This window comes from Melanostigma gelatinosum, assembly GCF_949748355.1.
Source record: "Melanostigma gelatinosum genome assembly, chromosome: 16".
NCBI lineage: Eukaryota > Metazoa > Chordata > Actinopteri > Perciformes > Zoarcidae > Melanostigma > Melanostigma gelatinosum.
In genome coordinates, this window is record NC_136649.1 from 3,572,499 (window position 1) to 3,594,732 (window position 22,234).

Genomic DNA, 22,234 nt, shown 5'->3' on the forward strand with positions numbered 1-22,234 from the left:
TCACCTCCTCACCTCCTCACCTCCTCACCTCCTTTGGACCCCAGTGAGGTCCACTCCCTGTCATCTTTCACGTCGCTCTCCCTCGACCACCTCCACAACCAAGTCAAACAGAGGTCAACGGTCCTGTTCGTGGGAACTCGCCACTGTTTATTTGATCTTTCTCTAATCACTCAGTTGCATTACATCCATCTGCCATCGTCCATCAGTGTGTTATTGGAGCAACACAGATGCTGTTCACTGGCTTCAGAGTAAATGAATGTAAGCTACATACTGTCTCTTACTTTGTTTGTACGTATAGATTCTGTTTCTGTGAATGTTAATGTAGATCATTTAATGAAGTGATCAGCAGCGGTCATGGAAGAAGGTGAGGGATGTTTAAAGTCAGGATGTTAAAATGCATTCTGGCTACTTCTTGATGAGGAGTACCACTCAAGGATATCTGCCAAGTGAGGCCCCTTGAGATCTATGCCCACAACTTCCAAATCCAGTTTCCCTCCCACACACACACACACGCACGCACACACGCACGCACGCACGCACACACAGAAGATGCAGTCCACTGTTTCACATTCAATCACAGGCTCCTGCAGCAGTAAGCCGTTTACATGGTGTCACCACAATACGTCTGCTTCCTCCAGTGTTCCTAAAGTAAACTCATTAAACCTAATGGTCTGTTTGCCATAATCTGTTTGTACAGAATAGCTCTGCATGGAAATGGAGTACTAATAGTGTTGGTGTGGTCATTAGGGTTGGGTACCGAAACTCGGTGCTAATATGGCACCGGTTCCTATACGTCCGGTATCTACCGGACCGAAACGCAACGCAGATTTCGGTGCTTCCTTTCGGTGCCTGAGCCGATTGAAATACTTTTTTTACACTACTCTGATGACTCCGTCCTGGCAGCAGGACTCGGTCCTCCGCTCCTCACTCACAGTATTATTACAACGTACTTAGCGCTGTCGCTCATAAGCACAACAACACAGGCACGCGAAAGCTTCTTCAGGAGCGGTTGGCAAACGACGAATTGGCGCATTACCGCCACGAACTGGTAAAATAAAATAAGTCATGAGACGTGTCGTATTTATATTTATAGTATACTTTAAACAGTTAATATATTGTTCAATTTGAAGAAAAAAGTATCGGTTCAGGCACCGTTTAGGCACCAGTATCGTCTTCTAAGTATCGTTTTAGCACCGGTATCGAAAAAACCCAAACGATACCAAACCCTAGTGGTCATGCATCGCCTCTTAGCAGAGTAGTATGTATGAAGGCAGTGTCCTTTATCAATGCCACTTTCTTTAATAGCGACTTTTAGCTCCATTTGTTTTGACTATTTATCTGGCTACGTCTGATCAAGTTGTTTATTTTTGTATAAAGCTTCCATCGGCCATAGTAAGACACCTGATAGCGTCCACACAGAGGTTATTGCATGTTTATTGTTCCATACATTGCGTCACTGGTGAGCAGATCTGTATCTGTCGTCAGGTCCCGTCCTGAGTGGAGGGTGGAAGAGAGAACAGCTTGAAGCCATTGCTTTCCTGGTATCACATTTCTTTAACATGGATGACGGAGGGAACACATGCACACGTATTACTGCAAGTCCCTGACACAAGAGGAGACACGGAGAAGAGATTAGACACAAGGAATCTGTGATGTCATACTGATTATTTGTCCATTGATGACTGATTGTTATTTGATGCACATGTATATTTTTCCTGAGCTGTGCACATATCTAGTCTTTGATTCTATAATGTGAATGTTTGTCTATTAGCAGTCATTGACTGAATGTCATACATTCCACGAGTGGTTTATAGTCATTGAATGTTCTGCTAACAGTCTTAGTGAGTGTAGAATAGCTTTGTTTACCTATATTGACTTGATTAGTGTAATAATAATTGTAATGATCTATAAAATATTCCTTGTTACTTAAGTCAAGCACATCTGGGTGAAGATACTGTACTTGTAATGTAAAACTGTTGCAAAGATCCCCCCCCCCCCCCCCCACAGCTACATCTACCGATGTCAATGAAGCGGGCCAGTGTAGTGAGTTCTTAGATAATAGAAGTCAGTCTGCAGTAAAGACTGTATGCGTTTCATTTAAACAGCATCTAAACAATGGTTATTTGATCCGATCCTCTACTTTCTCTCACAATAACTAGGCAGAAGTCAGATGATGCTGTGTGAGTGTGTGTGTGTGTGTTACTAATGTTACTGATTATCTCTCCTTTCAGCTATTTGTACAAGAATGAAATCCAATCAATTGACAGACAAGCATTTAAGGGGCTTGCCTCTCTTGAGCAACTGTAAGTGACCAACTTCGTCTTCCACCTTTTCCTTCTGCTCGACCAGCTGCTCCTCCTCCCACCTGCTGCCCCCCCCCCCCCCCCTGAGAGATCCATGGCACCTGGTAATGTCTACATGGTCTCATGTGATTTATAAACCCCTTTACAGTTACTAAACAACAATGGCGTACAGAAGTGTCCCTACACAGTTTGGCAACAGAAGTGCAGCGGAGTCCAAAAGCTTGTCAAGCTGTGCCGGGTAATGACCACCAAAGATGGAGAATATAACCTGAATAGATTCACTTTACAGATCCGTGTCATATTAGTGAGAAGTAGAATACATCAATAGGTGACCTGATATTTAGTGGCCAGATTTATACATGTATTTGATGGAGAAACCTGTAACGCTCCACCAGAGAGCGATCACCAGCACACGTCACTCGATGCTCCCAGCTGTCTGTGCTCATGTACAGACATAGACTTATATTGAGTTTTGAAATGGACACTAAAGACAGTGCAGTGGTAGTCAACACGTTTAACAGCTCGCAGCCAGTGCTTCAGTTTAACCAGTGACCGTGTTAACTGGAGACTCTCAGCCGAATGCACCATCAGCACCAACAGCAACAGAACACGTAGGTGTCCTTTCAACAGGCTTCAATCCATTCTAAACACAGACTGACCCGTGTTTATTATCTCCCGTCCCTTTACCTAAGCTACTACAAGCAACCATGGACGCAATGGGTTGAAAGTCACCAGTTAACGCTGAAACACCTGTTTCTCCGAAGCGGTCGTGATTTTGTAGGAATTCTATAGAACTTGAGTTTGCTGTTGGAACATCAAGTCTGAGCACCAAACATGTGCAACGAGCAGACGTTTTGATGCTGGTGACAGTTTTGATGCTACTTTGACGCTCACTGACTCGTCTGGATGAAAGGAGCAAAACTCCACGTCCGTCTCCAACATGCGCACGCATAGTGTTGATGACGTCTGCTATAAAAGGGTCTATAAATGAGGGCGTGTTTCGACCGGTTCAACTGAAATGCATTGCAAGGGAACAGCTTGGGTCACTGTTTACTTGCTGTCACTCACAGACACTGCAACAGGAAATAAACTGTGAACTGTTTTAACGGAATAACATTCCAAACGTGCCCCAGTTTATTTCCTGTTGCAGTGTCTGTGAAGAACATCAGGAAGTTTCAGGAAGTAACCAGACCCAAGCTGTTGGTCCTTAGTGACAGAGATGTCACAGATGTTGACATCATGTGTTTTGGTCTGTTATGAATGCTGCATGACATGACTGTGTAGGCCTTACACAGGTGTCATGGGATCTCTGTTAGTTACTTGTCACTGCTGTGATCCCCCCCCATGCGCCCCTCTACCACTTTTCCACCGCCACCATGCATGCCGTGTGTGCACCCCCCCCCCCCCCCCCCCCCTGTATGCTGCGCTGACCCTCTCTGACCCCTTTGCATGAGTCGCATGTGTTGTGGTCAGGAACACAGATACCCCCCCCCCCCCCCCCCCAATGCAAGGCTCACAGCATGTTATCCAGCCGTGTGCTGCTGGTGGTGCTCGCAGTGTGCTGCTGGACTCAGAGCTTGTGCTTGGGAGCAAAGCTTGACTCTTCTGCTCCGTGCTGCTGTAACCTGCTCTCAGTGTTTATTTGCCAGCAGGCATCCTCTACGTTCAGTCTGTGTGATCACACCAAGCTGCTTCCTGTGAGTCTCGACTCTCAGAAACTTCTGTGCTGCTTTTAAAAAAACTAAAAAGAATACTAAAGTTGTATTGTTCTATACGTGCATGTTTGAAAAGAAAAAACACACACGAGCTACTGTTGATTGATGTTAATAATACCAATTGTGTTTTCAGAGTTGTAATGAACTTGTGTGACCACTGTGTGCAGAAATGATCCCTGTAGTCCATCGATAAGCCAGTGAGTCATTATCACAACCAGTATGGCTGACCTTTCCTTTAGCACGGAGGAGTCCATGACTTACTGCACTCCACAGGGAACAAATGGCCGATTCACCGCGTCAAACCAATCCCAACATCAGGCTCCCTGCCTGGCAGCTGTTATGAGTTTCGCTGCAGCAATGAAGGATTTTATATGTGGGTGGCAAGTTCTGAGCCAGATTGCATATACTTTAGTAGCTCTTCTTCCACTGCGCAACAGGAGCCTGAAGTCACATGCTTCTTTTTGAGGCCATATGCGCTTCCTTCATATATCAGCCACCACCACTCGTCTGTAGATGTTATCAGCATGCCAGTGGGGTTCACACAGGGACAGAGCAACCTGCATGCAAAGTAGGACATCTTCTAGTTAGGGCTGCACAATTATGGCCAAAATGATAATCGCGATTATACATCCATCATCTTGAACCGCTTATCCTGGTCAGGGTCGCAGGCGGGACTGGAGCCGATCCTAGCCGACAGCGTTCACCCGGGACAGGTCTCCACACTATCACAGGGCTGACACATAGAGACAGACAACCATTCACGCTCACACCTACGGGCCATTTAGAGTCAGCACAGGAGGCCTGAGAACCCAGAGAAGAAGCCACGCTGACATGGGGAGAACATGCAAACAGAAGGGCCGTCCAGCCCGGGACCCCAACCCAGGCCCTCTCGCTGTGAGGCAACAGTGCAGCCCTACTCACCATTGGTTTTGATCGATATTGAGATCACTAGTATCCATTCATTTTTAGGGACAAAATGTTTTTTCGCACTTTTACATTTTAATTAACAGAGCACTGCTTTCACTTCCATGTTGTCTGACATTCCTGCAAACGTACAAATTCTTTGCATCAAAATAAGACTTCCATGTGTTGAGTGCAGTTTTGTAGTATACAGTATTTTACTCTTCTACTCTTTCAGGGACGTTGATTACGGGCTGCATGCGGCAGCATGACAGCTCCACAAAAGTGAAGCCAAAAACATCTGGCTGGCCTCCTGGCAGCTGCTTGTTTTAGAAAGCGCTTGATTTCATATCCTGCAAAGTTTTCTGTAAGAGGAGCACACATTCTAATATCAATATCACGGCCCACCATGTTCACTTGGTTGTGTGAAGCCAAAATGGTGGTTGTGATTAATAGTCTGTCTGTTGTGCAGCCCAACTTCTAGTCCTCTTATCACAGATGAAAGCACAGCTCAGTGATTTGATGTTGTAACAGCTACACTGGATCACACAGAGCATTAAAGTGTCATGAAAGTACTGTCGTGGGATGCTGATTGATCCGAGAGGGAAATGAAGGACTCCAAACTCATCTTGCTGCTGTCTTCATCAAACCGCTCTGTCTGTCACTTGTACTGCGTTCTGACTCCTCCACAACACCCAAAGACATGCTGTTGGGTGTCCAGTACAGCTCGTAACAATACAACGAATCAGCAGTTGAGATTTGTATGTGTGGAGACATCTAGAGGAATATTGTATTTGAGTCTGTTTTGCTGCTCTGACTGTCTAAACAAGCAGACACGCAACTGAACCTGAAGTCACAGTTACCATTCAGTTGGATCTCATTTCCATAACCTTTTATTTGTCAGCCTGTGGTTTGATTTATCGTTTCTCAGCTCAAAGGCGTTTGGGGGCATCAATTATCTTTGCATTCCATGAGATAATGGCCGTGCTTGCGTTTCACCTGTGGGCAATCTCATTTCAAACCTACAACTTCAGCCAAAGACTGTCAGACCCTGTACATCACCCGTCTAAGATGAATGCCTGATGTACGAGTTCCTCCCGTCTGGCTGCATTCACCCAGAGCTAGATCTTTTCTGAGGCGGTTATTTTCAGTAATATGACGTGTCGGGGGTGGACAGGTGAACAGGGACGACTGGAGGACACGTCCGTGTTCTCATTTACCCCCGCCTCTTTGGGCCTACTAGGACCATGCACTTCTCTTTGGTCAGACAGGGAGCCCTAACCCACTTGCACTGTGCTTTGTCTACACTTTGTTCTTCTCCAGGTACCTGCACTTCAACAACATTGAGTCTTTGGAACCAGAATCATTCACTCACCTACCAAAGCTGGAACGACTGTAAGTTCATCCTGCCTGAGCATTCGCTTAAGATTCCTACAAAATGTACTGTACGCACTTCACACACCAACCTAGAAACAAAAGCGTTCTCAGGAGGAAGAAGCAGATTCCGAGTGAAATGCTGACATCAATCAATGGACTAATAGATCCAACAGCGCCGCTGGATTCACCAGTGCAGTTGATGGAAGCCTGAGAGCAGTAACTAACATGGTGTACTGTACAGCCAAAGGCCTCCTAGCAAGCATCTCAGGCTCCCTGTATAGTACAGAGATTAGTTTGTCGTTGCTTCAGACAATAATACGATAATGATAGCAGATTCTGGGGGTTGATTCCTGACTTATATTTCGTTCCCATGAAGCTGTGAGCTGATGCAAGTGTTCCCTACTCTGTAGTTTGTCTGTTGAACAGATAACTCAGACCTCTGTCTGTAAATGCATTGGGTTTGCATGTCTTTGCTTATTGTACTGCTTCCAGAGACTCACATGGGACGATTGGTCAGAGAGAAAGAAACCATGTGGAACTGAATGAGGTCACAACTTTAAGAGCCGTGGATTGGATTGAGGATTGAGAACACATCTTGGCCTCATTAAACAAAGCGCTGAACTAACTGCAAGCACAGATAGGAATGTCCCACTGAACATGATGTTCATCAGATCCCTGATTATATCCTGCCATTATGTTTATCGGTTATATTGTCAACTTCAATCGTCCTTAAGTACCAAGTGTAGAGTTGTCCTGTGGAATCTGAATACGGTTTAAATGTGTCAACTTCATATTCAATTCGTCAGTGATATTAATATTGCTGAGCCCGATCACACTAGTAATATCTCCGTTAACATGCTTTTATCCTTTGTCAATCAGCTGCTTCTGTAAATGATTGAAAGCTGTGGCTCTCTTGCGTACAGACTGACATAATGTCTCGTGGTCATAAAACGGATCATAAAGCTTACGGTTGAGATCGTATCAGCTGCTCTACGAGGCGCCAGACTATTTATTGTTTTTGCCGCTGTCCCAATAATCATTTCAATGGGGTCAGTACGGATCAATGGTCCGTTACAACCCTAATAATGTCTTATATGTAGTCCGTTAGCTGCCTACGAAAGCTCTGGATATAAACTTTCTTGACAACGTGCACATGTACTGTCGCCTCTGCTTCTAAAACGCTCCACCAGATGTGTAAGGGTTGAAGAAAGTCCTTAAATTCCTGTTTCATTGTCCCTGTTTATGGGACATGCCCAGTCATGCCCAGTATATCCATACTTCCCAGTCACTGGAGAGTAAGAGAAGAAGGAGGGACACCTGCCAGTCATGGCGGAATGGGGAGGGAAAGAAGCCCCAGATGCACACTCTGAGTGGCTTGTTGGGGAATATCTCCATGGTCACGGTCAAAGTGTCCAGAGAGCATATCTGTAGATCGGTTCCTACAGGTTGGGATAGAAGACGAAGAGCTGCATCAAAGATGATCTGGATTTAGTTATTTAAAGTCACAGTGCATAGGATTTAGTGGCATGAGTCTCATCTAGTGATGAGGTTGGCGATTGTAACCGACCCAATACCCCTCTGCTCACTCCTCCGTGTCGGAGAACTACGGTGGCCTTCAGGTAACGTAAAGAATGAAAGGCTTTCTAGAGCCAGTGTCTGGTTCATCTGTTCTGGGCTACTGTAGAAACATGGACACCCTTTGATATGAAGGGCTCATTCTCAGCTGATCAAAACAAAAGAGCTGTATTATGAACATTGATAAATCATTTTACAGTTTTTCTCTCTCTCACTCAGGTTTTTGCACAACAACAGAATCTCCCAGCTCGTCCCGGGAACGTTCTCTCATCTTCAGGCCATGAAGCGACTGTAAGTGGGAATCTCCCCAACAAACCCCTGAACAGCTGTGTTAGAATGCATGTCTCTATCAATTCCTGTGTCTCACTCCCATGACACTCAGTATCAACAGGGGCCTGTTGTCAGTTACATGCCATGGAACCACACTACGGTTCTCAGGCTTCCTTGGCTGCGAGGTGCTTTCTATCAGCGCAGTCCTTCCCATATTGTTAGTATTCTCTGTTAGAGTCAGCTTCAGTGGAGAATGGAAGGGACTGTGCAGGGCAGGATGTGATGACAAAAGCAAAGAAGATGCTTCATTCCCCCTGATATATGAGAATCCAGGGGTCTTACAACACGAGGCCAACTATCTCTAACACCGCTTTAAACCCCGACCTCCTCCAGCCAACAGGTAGCGAAGAACAATCAGCAGTTTGGCCCCATTGTTTTCCACCCTCTTGTGTTTACACAAATGACTTTTTCAGAATGCGTTGGATCGTAGGCCAGTGCTTAGAAAGACGAAGAGAAGCTGCAGTGGACTCATGGCAGTAGTGTTGGAGGGTATATATATATATATATATATATATATATATATGTATATATATATATATTATCACATAGACCCTGAAGGGATAAGTGTGACTAAAAATCTAATTTGTTCACAACACACTTGAATGAGGGTCACATTGTGGTAGTACTGAAAGCTGGATCAGTTGCCAGAGGAGGAGGCCAAGCAGAGAGATAGTTTCCCACGGCAGCAGCAGAGAGTCTTCCAACATGGCCCTGCTGAGCCTCATGTTTGGACTGAGCTGGGCCTGGCTATGCCAGACCAGTTTGAGTTCATTAACTGCCAGAGAGGGTTTACACAGCACCGCTTCATGCACAGCTCCACAGCTACAAGTCGTATATATGCTTTATTGATGGACTGCATCTCCTGCTGTGTGTCTGTGTTGTCTGTGTGTTCAGGCGACTGGATTCCAATGCGTTAAACTGTGACTGTGAGCTGCTGTGGCTGGCTGACCTTCTGAAGCATTACGCTGAGTCGGGCAATGCTCAAGCTGCTGCCACCTGCGACTACCCCAGCCGCCTACAGGGCAGATCGGTGGCAACGCTCACCGCAGAGGAGCTCAACTGTGGTACGGAGAACATAACCGGGGGGGGGGGTCTGAGAATAGCAGAGTCCTCATAAATCGATCGCTTTTAGGGATAATGTCAAATATAATTAAGAAGTTGTTTTCAGCTGTTCCATTGCATTGCCACCTCCCCCCTCAGGCCCAGCAGTACAAGCTGCACCATGTAAAGAAAGCACTCTGACTGGTAAACCTCCTTTAGTTTTACAATGGATGCATGTGGTTTCCATGTTTCTATTCCCATACATGCTCTCCTAACTTAAACCACAACTCAGTCCACATACAAAACCTACAGCCCTCCTGCCAGCAAATAACACAAAGCAGGTATGCGTAGTCACCCTGTCTCACCCGGACAGACACAGCTGTATCCTCTCTTTGTGTCTGAGATCTGCAGCCACCCAGCTGGTTCACTCTTCATACACCACCAGATGTGTCTCTAGTCTTGGTAGAAGTCAGTCAGGACCCCCTTTGGCCTCTGGTCTCTCCAGTATCAGTCCACCAGCAGCTGCTGAGTGTTGGGATTAGGCAGTATATGATATGTATGCACACGTGCATGGGTGGGGTGTTGTGATGGGGGCATCCACAGCCTTGTCATGTCATTGTTTTTAGTCCATTTCGTCATCTATACAGGGTGTAGTTACAGAACAAAACACTGTACAACACTGACACATAGCATGAGGGTAATTATCTGTATTGGTGGTCATTTGTATGTATTGGTACCTGCTTGACCACAACCTTGCCAGCAGAGCTTAGATCAGCTTGTTAAGTCTGGAGGGAGGGATTTAAGCTCTGTGTAGGTTTTGAAATGGGATCATTCTGTATCTTACTTACTCATATTACTAAAGACTCCCTTAATATTCTGCCCAATCTGCAGAGGGGAATGAAACCTCTACTTCCTATTCTCATTGGGCCCGAATGTTGAAATTAGAGGAGAAGTAAATCATCAACCTATACAGGCTTGAGACGACCTTTGTCTGAGTTTAAAGTGTCTCTAATTATAGTCTTACGCTTTTTATTGTTTTTATTGTATATCATGTTGAATATGTATCTCCCTCTGAGCTCATCAAATGATAACATCTCTTCACTCTCAGTGATTCGTGAGATTTCTGTAATATTGTGCTGACAGGGATGCTGATTGGGAGGGATGCTTAGCTGTTCTTGTGTTTTATATTTTTGGAAAACAAACAACATGACAAAAACAAAAAACAACGACCCACCGCAATGCAGGATAACATGTAGGATTAATAGGATGAATAAATTGATTATATGTTTTAAAGATAAACTTTTGCTGGAGTATCACTTGCAAGCTTTACAAGCCAAACGTAAGTCTGACAGGTTTAAGTGCACTGATGCTGCTTAACTGCAAGTAGAAAGGAAAGTCTGTCTGGCACATGTTGGCTTGGTGTCTGTAACAGGCGGTTAGCTCCTGCAGTAAATCCAACCGTCTAAGCTCTGCGCTTCCTCCAGCTCCCACTCAATGCTTTAGTCTGGGCCAGGCAAGGCGGGCCAGTTGGCAGCCGACTGTAACCCAACACATTTAATTCTCAGCAGCTAATTTGATGGCACCAACTTGCCCATTCCTGCTCAAACTTACCCCCTCCACTTCATCCGTCCGCATAGCAAGACGGATGAAGTTCCCCCTGTGAACGATGCACGGCGGGTGGAACAGCTGTCAAAACAGCCGCCCTTCTTCAGATGAAGTGCCCCCTCTCTGCACAAGTGGTATCTGATGAGCCTGGCTTGACTGCTCATTGGACCACGATGGAGGTTGGGTTACCGCAATTACAATCCCCAGTGTCAATGTGGAACAATATGGTGGTAAGAGAAGAGATGGGTTGATATTCCAGAAGCTGTTTATGAGTTTGCGTTTGGTTTACCTGCAGGTGTACACAGATTCACCCCCGTCCCGTGGACTGTTGGTGTTTGAAAGAGTCGTTCTGAAATTGTTCTACCATATGTAGAGTGAGTGCTGCATGTTGACTTTCTATTGGGGCATATTCCTCGCCTCAGCGTCTGTGTGTTAGTACGGACATGCTTGTAAGGTCTTGTGGAAGAACAATATGTGGCCAACGAAGATAACTCAAGACACTCAATCGTCAAGGTCTGGGTCTAACACTGGAGACAGTTTCCATGATTCCCTCAGGAGTGATTTGTACTGCAGTGACACACCCTGATCTTAACTTAAGAGAACTTCTAATAGCGCCTTCGGGCAACGCCTGCACACGCAGTGGTTAGTTGAGGTAGTTGAGGTAGACTATTCTAACCCTCAGGCTGAGGAACTGACCGTGTCAGTAATCTTTGGATGTGGCGGCTCAGGACGTATAGCCAGAGGATAGTCTCCTATTGGTCTCAACTGCTTGTGAAGATCTGCCTCGACATGATGACTGGCTTCAGACTTGGAAAGACACATTCACTCGAGGCTTGGTTCAACAGACAGACTGGGTGGCTCGCCATACAGTACAGGCACATACAAATGAATGGACATGAATTTAACCATGTCTACAATTACCTTCCCATCGTTCTATCTTTCCTTCTCCTGCAGAGGTACCTAGGATCACCTCAGAGCCCCAGGATGTCGATGTGACATCGGGGAACACGGTGTACTTCACCTGTCGGGCTGAAGGCAACCCCAAACCACAGATCATCTGGCTCAGGAACAAGTAAGGCACTCAATGTTATGGCCATGTTAAGTAACCAAAGACTCCCTTCTCTGACTGTTTTGATGCTTTTTGGTTATTCTGGTGAATGCGATATCTCAGGAATGCCTCGAGGAGGAACTGACTAGAATCCTGGTCAAAAGGTCACTGTGACCTCAGCAAACACATTCTTGATCACAAACCAAGGATTGATATGTTAATTAAGACATTTTGCTCAAATGTCAAATAGGATAAAATAATGAAGTGTTGACATTTTGTGACAGACATGGATAATAACTGATACTGGACAGGTTGGCGAAGCCATAGAACCGTGAGGCGGTAATTCTAGTTTGAATCAGAATCAGCTTCATTCAGCTAGTTTCATTTGAAAAATTGATTTGATGTGTTTAAGTCCCATAAATTGTTGACTTTTGAAATGAATTAAACAGAAGTTGCCAAGTTCTGACACTGCATTTCCCATTGTAGAAATGTTGGGATTACGCCAATAATTACGAGAGCGTGTGAGTATGTGTGTGAATAGACTGCATAATACACATACTGATTTCTGTTTAATCGGTTGTGATGTGCATCTCTGTGCGCTCCTGACAGCAATGCTCTGAACATGCGTGACGACAGTCGTCTGAACCTACTGGAAGACGGGACGCTGATGATTCAGGACACCAGGGAGACGGACCAGGGAGTCTACCAGTGCATGGCCAAAAACGTGGCCGGCGAGGTCAAGACGTCACAGGTCACGCTGCGATACTTTGGAGCCCCCTGTAAGTGTTTGCTTTTAATCTCAACCTCTGCACACCACAGGCAACCTACTAACTGCTAACGCTGCATCGCGCACGCAGAAATCTCAATTATGTCGATGTCCAGGCTAATCACTTTGGATCACGCTCACATCACACTGGCAAAAACAAGTCTTTCACAACAGAATTTGTCCAATCCAACTTAAATCTACTGCATTTGTTAACTTTTGTATTCTCATGTGTGTTGGGGTTGGAACAGACATGATGAGACTTCCTGAATGACTTCTGCTGGTCAGACTTGACAAACATGATTTGACCTCTTTGTGTTATGAGAATATAGCACGGTGTCCGCACTGTGAGGAGCACCTATGTTACCCTTAGAGTTCAAGAGGTTAAATATCTAGGATGTCTCACTGAGCAGTGAGCAAAGCCCGCTGGCTTTCATATCGAATCTATCTCCCACACACACACACACACACACACACACACACACACACACACACACACACACACACACACACACACACACACACACACACAAGTCCATTCTGTCCTCCGTCTCTCACACATCAATCACTCGCGGTGCCAATAGCTGCTGCTGGGGGAGATTAGCGCGGCTGTCTCTAGATGACCCGAGGGTCGTCACCGGGGTGACGGATGGCCCTGGCGACGACCCCTTGTTAAGGAACCGTTTCTGAGAGCAGATGTTGAGCATTTCCTGTCTCTGTGTGATTGTAAACACTCGGCCTCTAGCTGTGTACATATTTCCTGTGACTCCACTGTAATCACTGGCCAAACATGGACAGGACTCCAGCATATGTTGTGATGCACGCAGGAGGTTGCTATAGCAGCAGTCAGAGTTCCGTTGATTACAGAAATAGATGTTTGTGTATGAACGGACCCTGCAGACGCACAACCTTTTGGCTCAACATCTTTCTTTTGAACATTTATTTCGGTCATCACTAGCTTCCTAATTGTCCCCTCTCACCTAATTAATGTAACTCCATTCCCACGTTCTCCCCTCCCCCCCCCCCTCATACTTTTCCACCAGTACGGCCAAGTTTTGTGATCCAGCCCCAGAACACTGAGGTGCTGGTGGGAGAGAGTGTGACCCTGGAGTGTAGCGCCACAGGCCAACCGCAGCCCCGGGTGTCCTGGACAAAGGGCGATCGCACACCTCTGCCCAACGACGCCCGCATCACCATCACCCCCTCCGGAGGGCTTTATATCCAGAACGTGGACCAGGCGGACGGGGGACAGTACACCTGTTTTGCCTCCAATAATGTTGATACCATCCACGCTACGGCGTATATCATTGTACAAGGTAGGAATCAGAATTGACTTGTCTCTGTTAGGTGAATAGACTTGGGCATTTGGATTTAATATAAAATTGATGCAGTTGCTTTTTTTGAAACTTGTCATTGCTTGTGATATCCTCCTGCATTTGGATCTTGTGTTTTCTGCAATCTGCAACCCCTGGACGTACCACTGTATGTGTTCAGGGGTCTAACAGCTCCGCATTGTGTCCTGAGCCTGTCATGGCAAGTAAAGGCTCCTATGAAGCCACATTTCATTGTCATACGTTTGCCCACAGCGATCCCCCAGCTCACAGTCACTCCACAGGACCAGTCAATCCTGGAGGGTCACACGGTGGACTTCCCCTGTGAGGCAAGTGGTTACCCCCAGCCGGTGATTGCCTGGACACGTGGGGGCAGTCCGCTACCCCTAGACCGCCGTCACGTGGTCCTGGCCTCTGGCACTCTCCGCATCACTCGGGTGGCGGCCCACGACGAGGGCCAGTATGAGTGCCAGGCGGTCAGCCCCGTGGGGACTGTGCGCACCGCTGTGCAGCTCAGCATCCAGCAAAGAGGTGAGGGTGTAGGGTGACGCTTCAAAGTGACCATGTGTACTTGAAGCAAAAAGATCCTTCAGGTCACAGCTACACCAGGTCAGGTGCCAAGATCCACTGCAGTGGTTAACGTGGAATCAATCGGTTCTGTAAGACAGGAAAGTCAAATATTTGGTGCTGAAAGGCCCTTGTCAAACATTGCATGTTTGTGTAGGAGGAGGACGAGGGGAGTGGGAGGTAGTAAAATGTGAAGAGTGGTGCAGTACTCTCCATTCACAGGTCATTTGACATTTTCACATGCAAATCTTCTATTAAACAATGCTTATTCACATTGAAAGATATGAAAGACATATATAAGTTAGTGTGTCTTACTGCTTCTCTCTTTTGTGCAGAGTGTGTGTGTGTGTGTGTGTGTGTGTGTGTGTGTGTGTGGGGGGGGGGGGGGGGGGGGGGCTGAAATTACAGGCTTGACATAGCACAGGAAAGCATGGCAGTCTGTACTCCTGTGATGACACCATGTTTTTCCATGTAGTAATGGCTGTTAACATGGCACAAAGTACACGTTGCATAATGGCCCCACAACCATGCTGGCAGTGTATGATGGCTGCCTTCGTCTGAGAGCGCTGTGCAGAGGAATAGACAAAGCATTAGAGGAAAGCCAAAGCAGGGATTGACAAGATGTGATTGATTTCCTTTGGATGAGACAGATTCCAGTGTCCCTCTTGATAATATGAAGTGTTTTGGAGCACCCTGGTAGCTGAAATGGTTACAGCACACGCCACTTCCACATTGCCTGCAGCTGTGATGCTGTGTACTGTACACTGCAGTGAACCTTGTGTTTTAGAAAGTTCAACTTTGATTTAGAGGCAGTTAATTGGTGTCAGACTACTATGAAACTGCCTCCCTCCCCACTCTCTGTTTGTAAAACGTGTGGGATTTTCCCATGGCCAGGTGGCTCACTGCATGGGAACCCTGAAGGAATGTGAACATGGTGTGTGGGGGGCAAATATCCGCCCAACAACACCTCAGCTGCGGAAGGGTTGTATCCTGAATGTTAGGCCCTATAACACAATGACTCAGTCCAGAACAATGCTCAACACTGTGTTTGTGTTCAGTGACCGCTGACCTACTCGATCTCTGTACACAAATGGAAAACAGCTCTATCCACGTCACGTAATTGAAAAATGACTGAGTGTACGTATCTCGTCTGTGTGGTAAAGTTCATCATTTAAAAACAAGAAATGAGAGACACTGCTCACACAATATGTTGAAAGCGGGAAAAACAAAAAGGAAAACCACTTTATGAATTGCAGCATAACTATGTTCCACTATGAGCCCATTGCTCTATTGTTACCACATGATGCAACGCATTATTTCCTTTTCCACAGTCTGCCTTCATCTCCCTGTGAACTCCACACAGACTGTAAGATGTGGAACATTTGGTAGCTCTGTAATGGAGGGACGAAAAATAGCGACTGCAGTGTAACACAAACACTGAGTGTGTGTGTGTGTGTGTGTTGTGTGATACATCTCAGGGTTTCATGTCTGCTATGATGGCCTATGAAATGCAGTTGTTACATGTACAGTACTTTGAACACCGGAGCATAATCATTAACACGTGCGTATGTGTGTGTGTATGTTTTAACTCATTCAGTAACGCCTGTTTTCACAAATGCTCCAAGGGACCTGACGGTGGAGTCTGGCCAGGACGTCCAGATTCCCTGCAGCGCTCAGGGCCAGCCACAGCCTGTCCTCACCTGGAACAAGGTTAGACGATAGAGCTCCTGCTGTCACCTCGTTGGCGCAGAGGTGGAATGAGAACAGTGAGGAAAGAAGGGACTGTTGTGTGCTGACTTTATTTGTCATTATATTAGTTAAATAATGACAATGAAGTAACTCAGTCATTAATATGTTGAAGTTGTTCAAGTTTCCATCCAAAAACTAACAGCTCAGTGAATTTACATAACAGGTCCCATACACCCCTCCACATGCTCTCTCCCAAGGCCATGACCCTTTGCCCCCCCCCCCTCTCTCTCTCTCAGGATGGTGTACAGGTGACAGAGAGTGGCAAGTTCCACATCAGCCCTGAGGGGTATCTAGAGGTGAAGGACGTGGGCACTGCTGACGCTGGACGCTACGAGTGTGTCGCCCGCAATCCCATCGGCTACCAGGTTGCCAGCATGGTGCTGACTGTCACAGGTAAAGGTGTTGCTGTCTGCTCTCACTGTCTGCGTAAGGGGTGCTGCACCATATTAGAGAGTAGGTTAGTATGTTGCTCATCCATGCTGTATCAAATTTGGTCACATTTCTGATGTGAGGTGAACTATGTTTTTTTTTTAATATGAATGTATTAAGAGTAAATGCTCTAATCATTTGATAGCTTAAATCATGAGGGAGGAACTAATGGAGGTAAAAAGAAGAGAAAGTTGGAAGATCATTTGTAAGCTGTGAAACGGGTCAGCTCTTCCCTGCGTGTGTTGGTGTTTCCTGCTGAGACCTCTCAGGTCAGAGCCAGCACTCTGCTCGTCAACCGTGAACTCTGTCAATGTGCTCACTCGTTTCTGGACTCTTAGTCCTCACGTTGCAATCTCACTGTGTTCAGTGGCACACGAAGATGAGAATAGTATATTCACTGCAAATGTATGAGCTGAAGTGCAGCACCTTAAAAGCTTCAGTCGCTGATAGTAACCTAAGCTGGATTTGATTACTGGTAAATAGACTGTACTTGTATAGCACCCAATGCAACACTTCCAGTCATTATTTACCCATTCACACACGTTCACACACGTTCACACACGTTCACACACGTTCACACACGTTCACACACGTTCACACACGTTCACACACATTCACACACATTCACACACTGATGTATGCTGCCATGCGGGGTGCCAGCTGCCCATCAGGACTAACTAACCATACATAGACATTCACACACCGTAGGCTCAGCTACAGGAGCAACGAGGGGCTACGTGCCTTGCTCAAGGACACATGGACTAGTGGAGCCGGGGATCGAACCGCTTATTGAAGGACAACCCGCTCCACCCCTGAGCCACAGTCGCTGTATGTTAGAACATGAAATGCAATGGCACTGGGTTGTGTAAATAGCATCGATACTTAAAAAAAATAAACATTTAAAGGGTGCTCAATCAGAAATGAATGTATTGCCTCCACACGGCTCTCAGCATGGTGCCGGCTGAGCCTTCAGTAGCAGCTAACAGTGCTAACAGTGCTAACAGTGCTGACAGAGCTATCAGTGTTACCTGAGGGGGAAGCGGAGGGTGGGCCCTACGCTCCTGCGACAGCGTCAATGGTCAGGACGGCCTCCTCAGCTGTAACCACCGTATGAGAGCAGTGCAGAGCGGTGGTCTTTAGCTAGCCGGTGGGACACGCCCATGTGCACTCTGCACACACAGAGGCAGAGTGCCTTCAGTCTCTGCTCAGGGAGACATTACTCCACTACATCAACGCTAGTTATTTGCTGCTGTATTAATGCTCTGAATGTCGTATAGAGAATCTTTAAATGAGAAGTTTAATGGAACTTGACAGAAACATAAAAGTGGAAAAGATGTATATAGCCCCATTCACATCTTAGGTCCAAATGTATTTAATTTGTTTTATACTTGCTTCTGTTTCTGTGTGACAACAGTTCCTGCAGTCAGCCGACAGGGCGACACCTTTGTGAGCACGTCCATAGAGCAGGCCATCCGCACTGTGGACAGCGCCATTGAGTCAACAAGGAGACGCCTCTTTGATGGGTAAGTTGCTAGAAACTCACTCGGTGACTCTGAGCTCTTTACACTCAAGTCCCTGAAGTGATTGAATCAAAAAGCCATGCTGCTCATTATATGTCAGCAGTAAGGAATAGTTTCTAATGAATGCTACACAGAGGAAAAACAACATCGAGAAAATGAGCTGGTACCAGGCGAGTCCAGCACAAGCATGCAGTGAATGAGGCATCTAGCCGAGGAGCACTTTTGTTTCGTAAAGATACATTTTGGGGGTTTAATCACAAATATGTGAGCTTATCACTCACTCAGTCATGTGACTCTGATTTGTAATGTACGTTCTCTAAACAATGTCTGCACTGAAGAACATCTTGTGGCGAGGCAGTGCTTTTAATTAGACTTGTATTTAATGTATTCCATATATTTATGTCAATGTGAAATGTAAATGTCTTTAAACTGAATGCTTCTTTGATGGATTGTAACCAAGCAAAAGAGAGCAGCGCTCTGCAGCTATAGTTTGTCATTAGTCCTTTTACATTTGGACTAATTGAACTATGTAACTCTGTATAGTTACAGTCCGGAGCTACATGCCCATTGGGCCTCAGTCAGGATACGAATGGCTTTCTCACATCATCTTGGCACATGACCTGCATGTTCGAAGTCTGAGTCAGAGTGTGGCCGTTTAGAAGGGCTGCTACTGTCGCTGCTCTGTCCTGTTTCAGTGCACTGGGTTTGCAGTTTAAAGATGCAGATCAGAATGCTCCATTCTAAAACATTCAGTCAGCTGCAGTCAATACGTGTGACTGCTTGCCAACCAATCTTTATCGATCTCCTTTTCTTCTGTGCATCAACGTAAACATTTTGGGGATGATAAAGGAAATGATTGTGTCTTGAGGTCTTTGTTAATCGGTTTTTCATTCACCCCATCTCTAACATCTCTAACAGTGGTTAGAGATGCACTGTAGCTGCTTTCAATGTCGCTCATAAGTCTTTCCATCCTGTTGAATGATGTGGTTAGCAGCTGTGTTTTTCTTGTCATTGCTCACGAATGCACTCTGCCCACACATGCATGCACAACACACATATACACAGAGACACACATGAAGGGGAGAGACACACACATGAACTCACAGTGGTAACCTGGTAATTGCGATCGGGGGATTTCCAGCTCCCTTTAATGGCGATGACAGAATAAGAGGCAGCCTCCTCCTTGGCTGATGGTACCTGGGTCTTCAAACATGCTTTGGATATAACGGAGACTCCAGCATGACATGAGAGAATGAGAGCGCATCAGGAGAAAGACGAGGAGCACTTGTTCCTCTGATCGTAAAGCACGTTCGCTGTGCTGCTGCAAGTGTCAAACAGTTAAACCTTGAGTGGCGTTTGTTGACAGCAGCTGTTCATTGTAGCAACAAATTGCATCTGTGACGCCAGCTTTGCCAAATGATCAAATACTATTAGCAGCCGTTTTACCAGGGAAAAAACACCAATGTTAGTGTTGTGACTGTAGGAGGAAGATAAAAGAATTCACCACAGAAAGAATTCATGTAAAACACTAACAAATGTAAGACAAATGTATTCCACTATTCTATGATAACGTTTAAAATACACATAAATATATATATTTATATATATATATATATATATGTGTGTGTGTATATATCTGCAAAACAAACCCATTAAGAAGTCAAATACAGTTTTCATGTTTCAATCCTTCAACACGTACTCTTTGGTTCTCTCGCTCCTCCCTTACACCGTGTCTCTGTCCCTCATCCCTCCAGTCAGCCTCGTACCCCAGGAGAGTTGCTAGCGCTCTTCCGGTATCCACGGGACCCCTACACAGTGGAGCAGGCGCGTGCCGGGGAGATCTTCGAGCAGACTCTTCTGCTCATCCAGAACCACGTCAACCAGGGTCTCATGGTCGACACCAACGGCACCGGTGAGTCTTATGGCCACGTTTTCTGTGCTGCTACTAAAAAAAGGCTGTACCTTTGGTTACTTTACTGTGCAAGTGTCTGCACATGTATGAACAAGGCTGTAGCTATTTGAGTTGAATGAGACCTCAGGTTGGCTGTGTAAAATGTGTCCGTACACCAGGACTGATGAGATTTAGCCGATCTGTGTAAAGATTCTCAAAGAAAGAGACTGAAGGCACATCCTCCTCCTTCTGAGAGCTGACGGTGTAGAGAGACAGGGAACAATAAATCATCTTTGAAATATGTCAGCATCCAAATCTGTTGAACGTTACCACTGAAATATGAAGGAAGAAACCTGGCTGACGTTGGTGATCTGACAGGAGGCTAACTCCTCTTGATGTAGCTATACATGAGCTATCTTAAGACGTGACTATATACAATGTGATCTGACTTTCATGGTGAAGTTACCTTTGAACAGATGTGTAGCATATCGAAGTATAACAGGAAAAGGGAAAGTTCTGCCAGGTTCCAAGCTTGCTCAACTGTTATTGGAGCACGGAGCAAAAAGGGGCGGGACTTATGAAGAGTCAATTGAGACTTTGTAGATGAACTCTTTCTTGACTAAGTGAAATCGGTGTGTTGGGTAAGAACATTGGCAGTTCAGCCGGTTAAGTTGGTGAACATGAACCTGCTGTTTGTTTCAGGTACATCCAGCTCTGTCTCTCTGTCTCTCTGTCTCTCTGTCTCTGTCTCTGTCTCTCTGTCTCTGTCTCTCTCTGTCTCTGTCTCTCTGTCTCTGTCTCTGTATCTCTGTATCTCTGTCTCTGTCTCTCTGTCTCTGTCTCTGTATCTCTGTATCTCTGTCTCTCTCTCTGTCTCTCTGTATCTGTATCTCTGTGTCTCTGTATCTGTATCTCTGTCTCTCTGTCTCTCTGTATATCTGTCTCTCTGTCTCTCTGTCTCTCTGTATCTGTATCTCTGTGTCTCTGTATCTCTGTCTCTCTGTCTCTCTGTCTCTCTGTCTCTCTGTATCTGTATCTCTGTGTCTCTGTATCTGTATCTCTGTCTCTCTGTCTCTGTATCTGTCTCTCTGTCTCTCTGTCTCTCTGTATCTCTGTATCTGTATCTCTGTCTCTCTGTCTCTGTATCTGTCTCTCTGTCTCTGTATCTGTCTCTCTGTCTCTCTGTCTCTCTGTATCTCTGTATCTCTGTATCTCTGTATCTGTATCTGTCTCTCTGTCTCTGTCTCTCTCTCTCTGTATCTCTCTGTCTCTGTCTCTGTCTCTCTCTCTCTGTATCTCTCTGTCTCTGTCTCTGTCTCTGTATCTCTGTCTCTCTGTCTCTGAGTGGAAGGACGTGTGCGGAGCTGCAGGAGCGGAGTTTTGAGAGCGATACTTAACGTGTTTTTCGACATTTCTCTTCGTTGGGTAATGTTGGGTATGATGGTGTAGTGGGGTGTGCAGGGTTCACGGGGTTTTTTTTGCGTACTTTTATCGGGTTTTTGGGTCTTTTTTTTTGAGCGGAGTGCAGCCGGGCAGCAGGTGCTGTCGGCGTGCTAACCGCTAGCATGCGCCTGACGGAGCTAACCAGGGAACACGGCGTGAAGATACCGCCGCTGTTCGGGTGTTCGTTGGAGGAGATCAGTTTGGCAGTGGGTGAACTTGTCGGCCACAGCCACGTGAAGTCCGCAGCACGGATGAACAGCGCGGTGGTCATCTTTTTGGACAGTATTGAACTTGCGGATGTGGTGTTGACGCGCGGGATCTCCGTGGGTGAGCACTTCCTGCCCACGTATGCTCTCGCCACACCGGAGGTGAAAGTCACTGTGTCCAACGTGCCACCATTCATAACGGGCGCTGCCATCGCCAAAGAGCTGTCCAAGCATGGGAAGGTGGTGTCTCCGGTGATAAGGATGCCCTGTGGATTTCAGTCTCCGCTGTTGCGACACGTGTCGTCTCACAGGAGGCATGCTTTCATGATCCCCAGCGACAGGAGCAGAGCGGTCAACCTCAGCTTCAAGATCACTGTGGGCGATTTTGACTACGTCATATTTGCAAAGACGAACGATTTTAAATGTTACAGCTGTGGGAGA

The 22,234-nt window shown here is 46.1% G+C and overlaps 1 protein-coding gene across 2 annotated transcripts in view; it reads left to right on the plus strand.

The window, feature by feature from the left end:
* pxdn (peroxidasin) overlaps window positions 1–22,234 on the plus strand; it is a 48,273-nt gene that overhangs the window by 11,181 nt on the left and 14,858 nt on the right. Inside the window, exons 4-15 of one of the 2 annotated variants that reach the window (XM_079286380.1) lie at window positions 2,232–2,303; window positions 6,242–6,313; window positions 8,090–8,161; window positions 9,095–9,264; window positions 11,801–11,918; window positions 12,504–12,673; window positions 13,701–13,973; window positions 14,244–14,519; window positions 16,153–16,265; window positions 16,541–16,697; window positions 18,148–18,256; window positions 20,008–20,165. In XM_079286380.1, the coding sequence (XP_079142506.1) occupies window positions 2,232–2,303; window positions 6,242–6,313; window positions 8,090–8,161; window positions 9,095–9,264; window positions 11,801–11,918; window positions 12,504–12,673; window positions 13,701–13,973; window positions 14,244–14,519; window positions 16,153–16,265; window positions 16,541–16,697; window positions 18,148–18,256; window positions 20,008–20,165 (1,760 nt within the window). The remainder of the gene's footprint in view (window positions 1–2,231; window positions 2,304–6,241; window positions 6,314–8,089; window positions 8,162–9,094; window positions 9,265–11,800; window positions 11,919–12,503; window positions 12,674–13,700; window positions 13,974–14,243; window positions 14,520–16,152; window positions 16,266–16,540; window positions 16,698–18,147; window positions 18,257–20,007; window positions 20,166–22,234) is intronic. The other variant, XM_079286381.1, reaches the window with a different exon arrangement.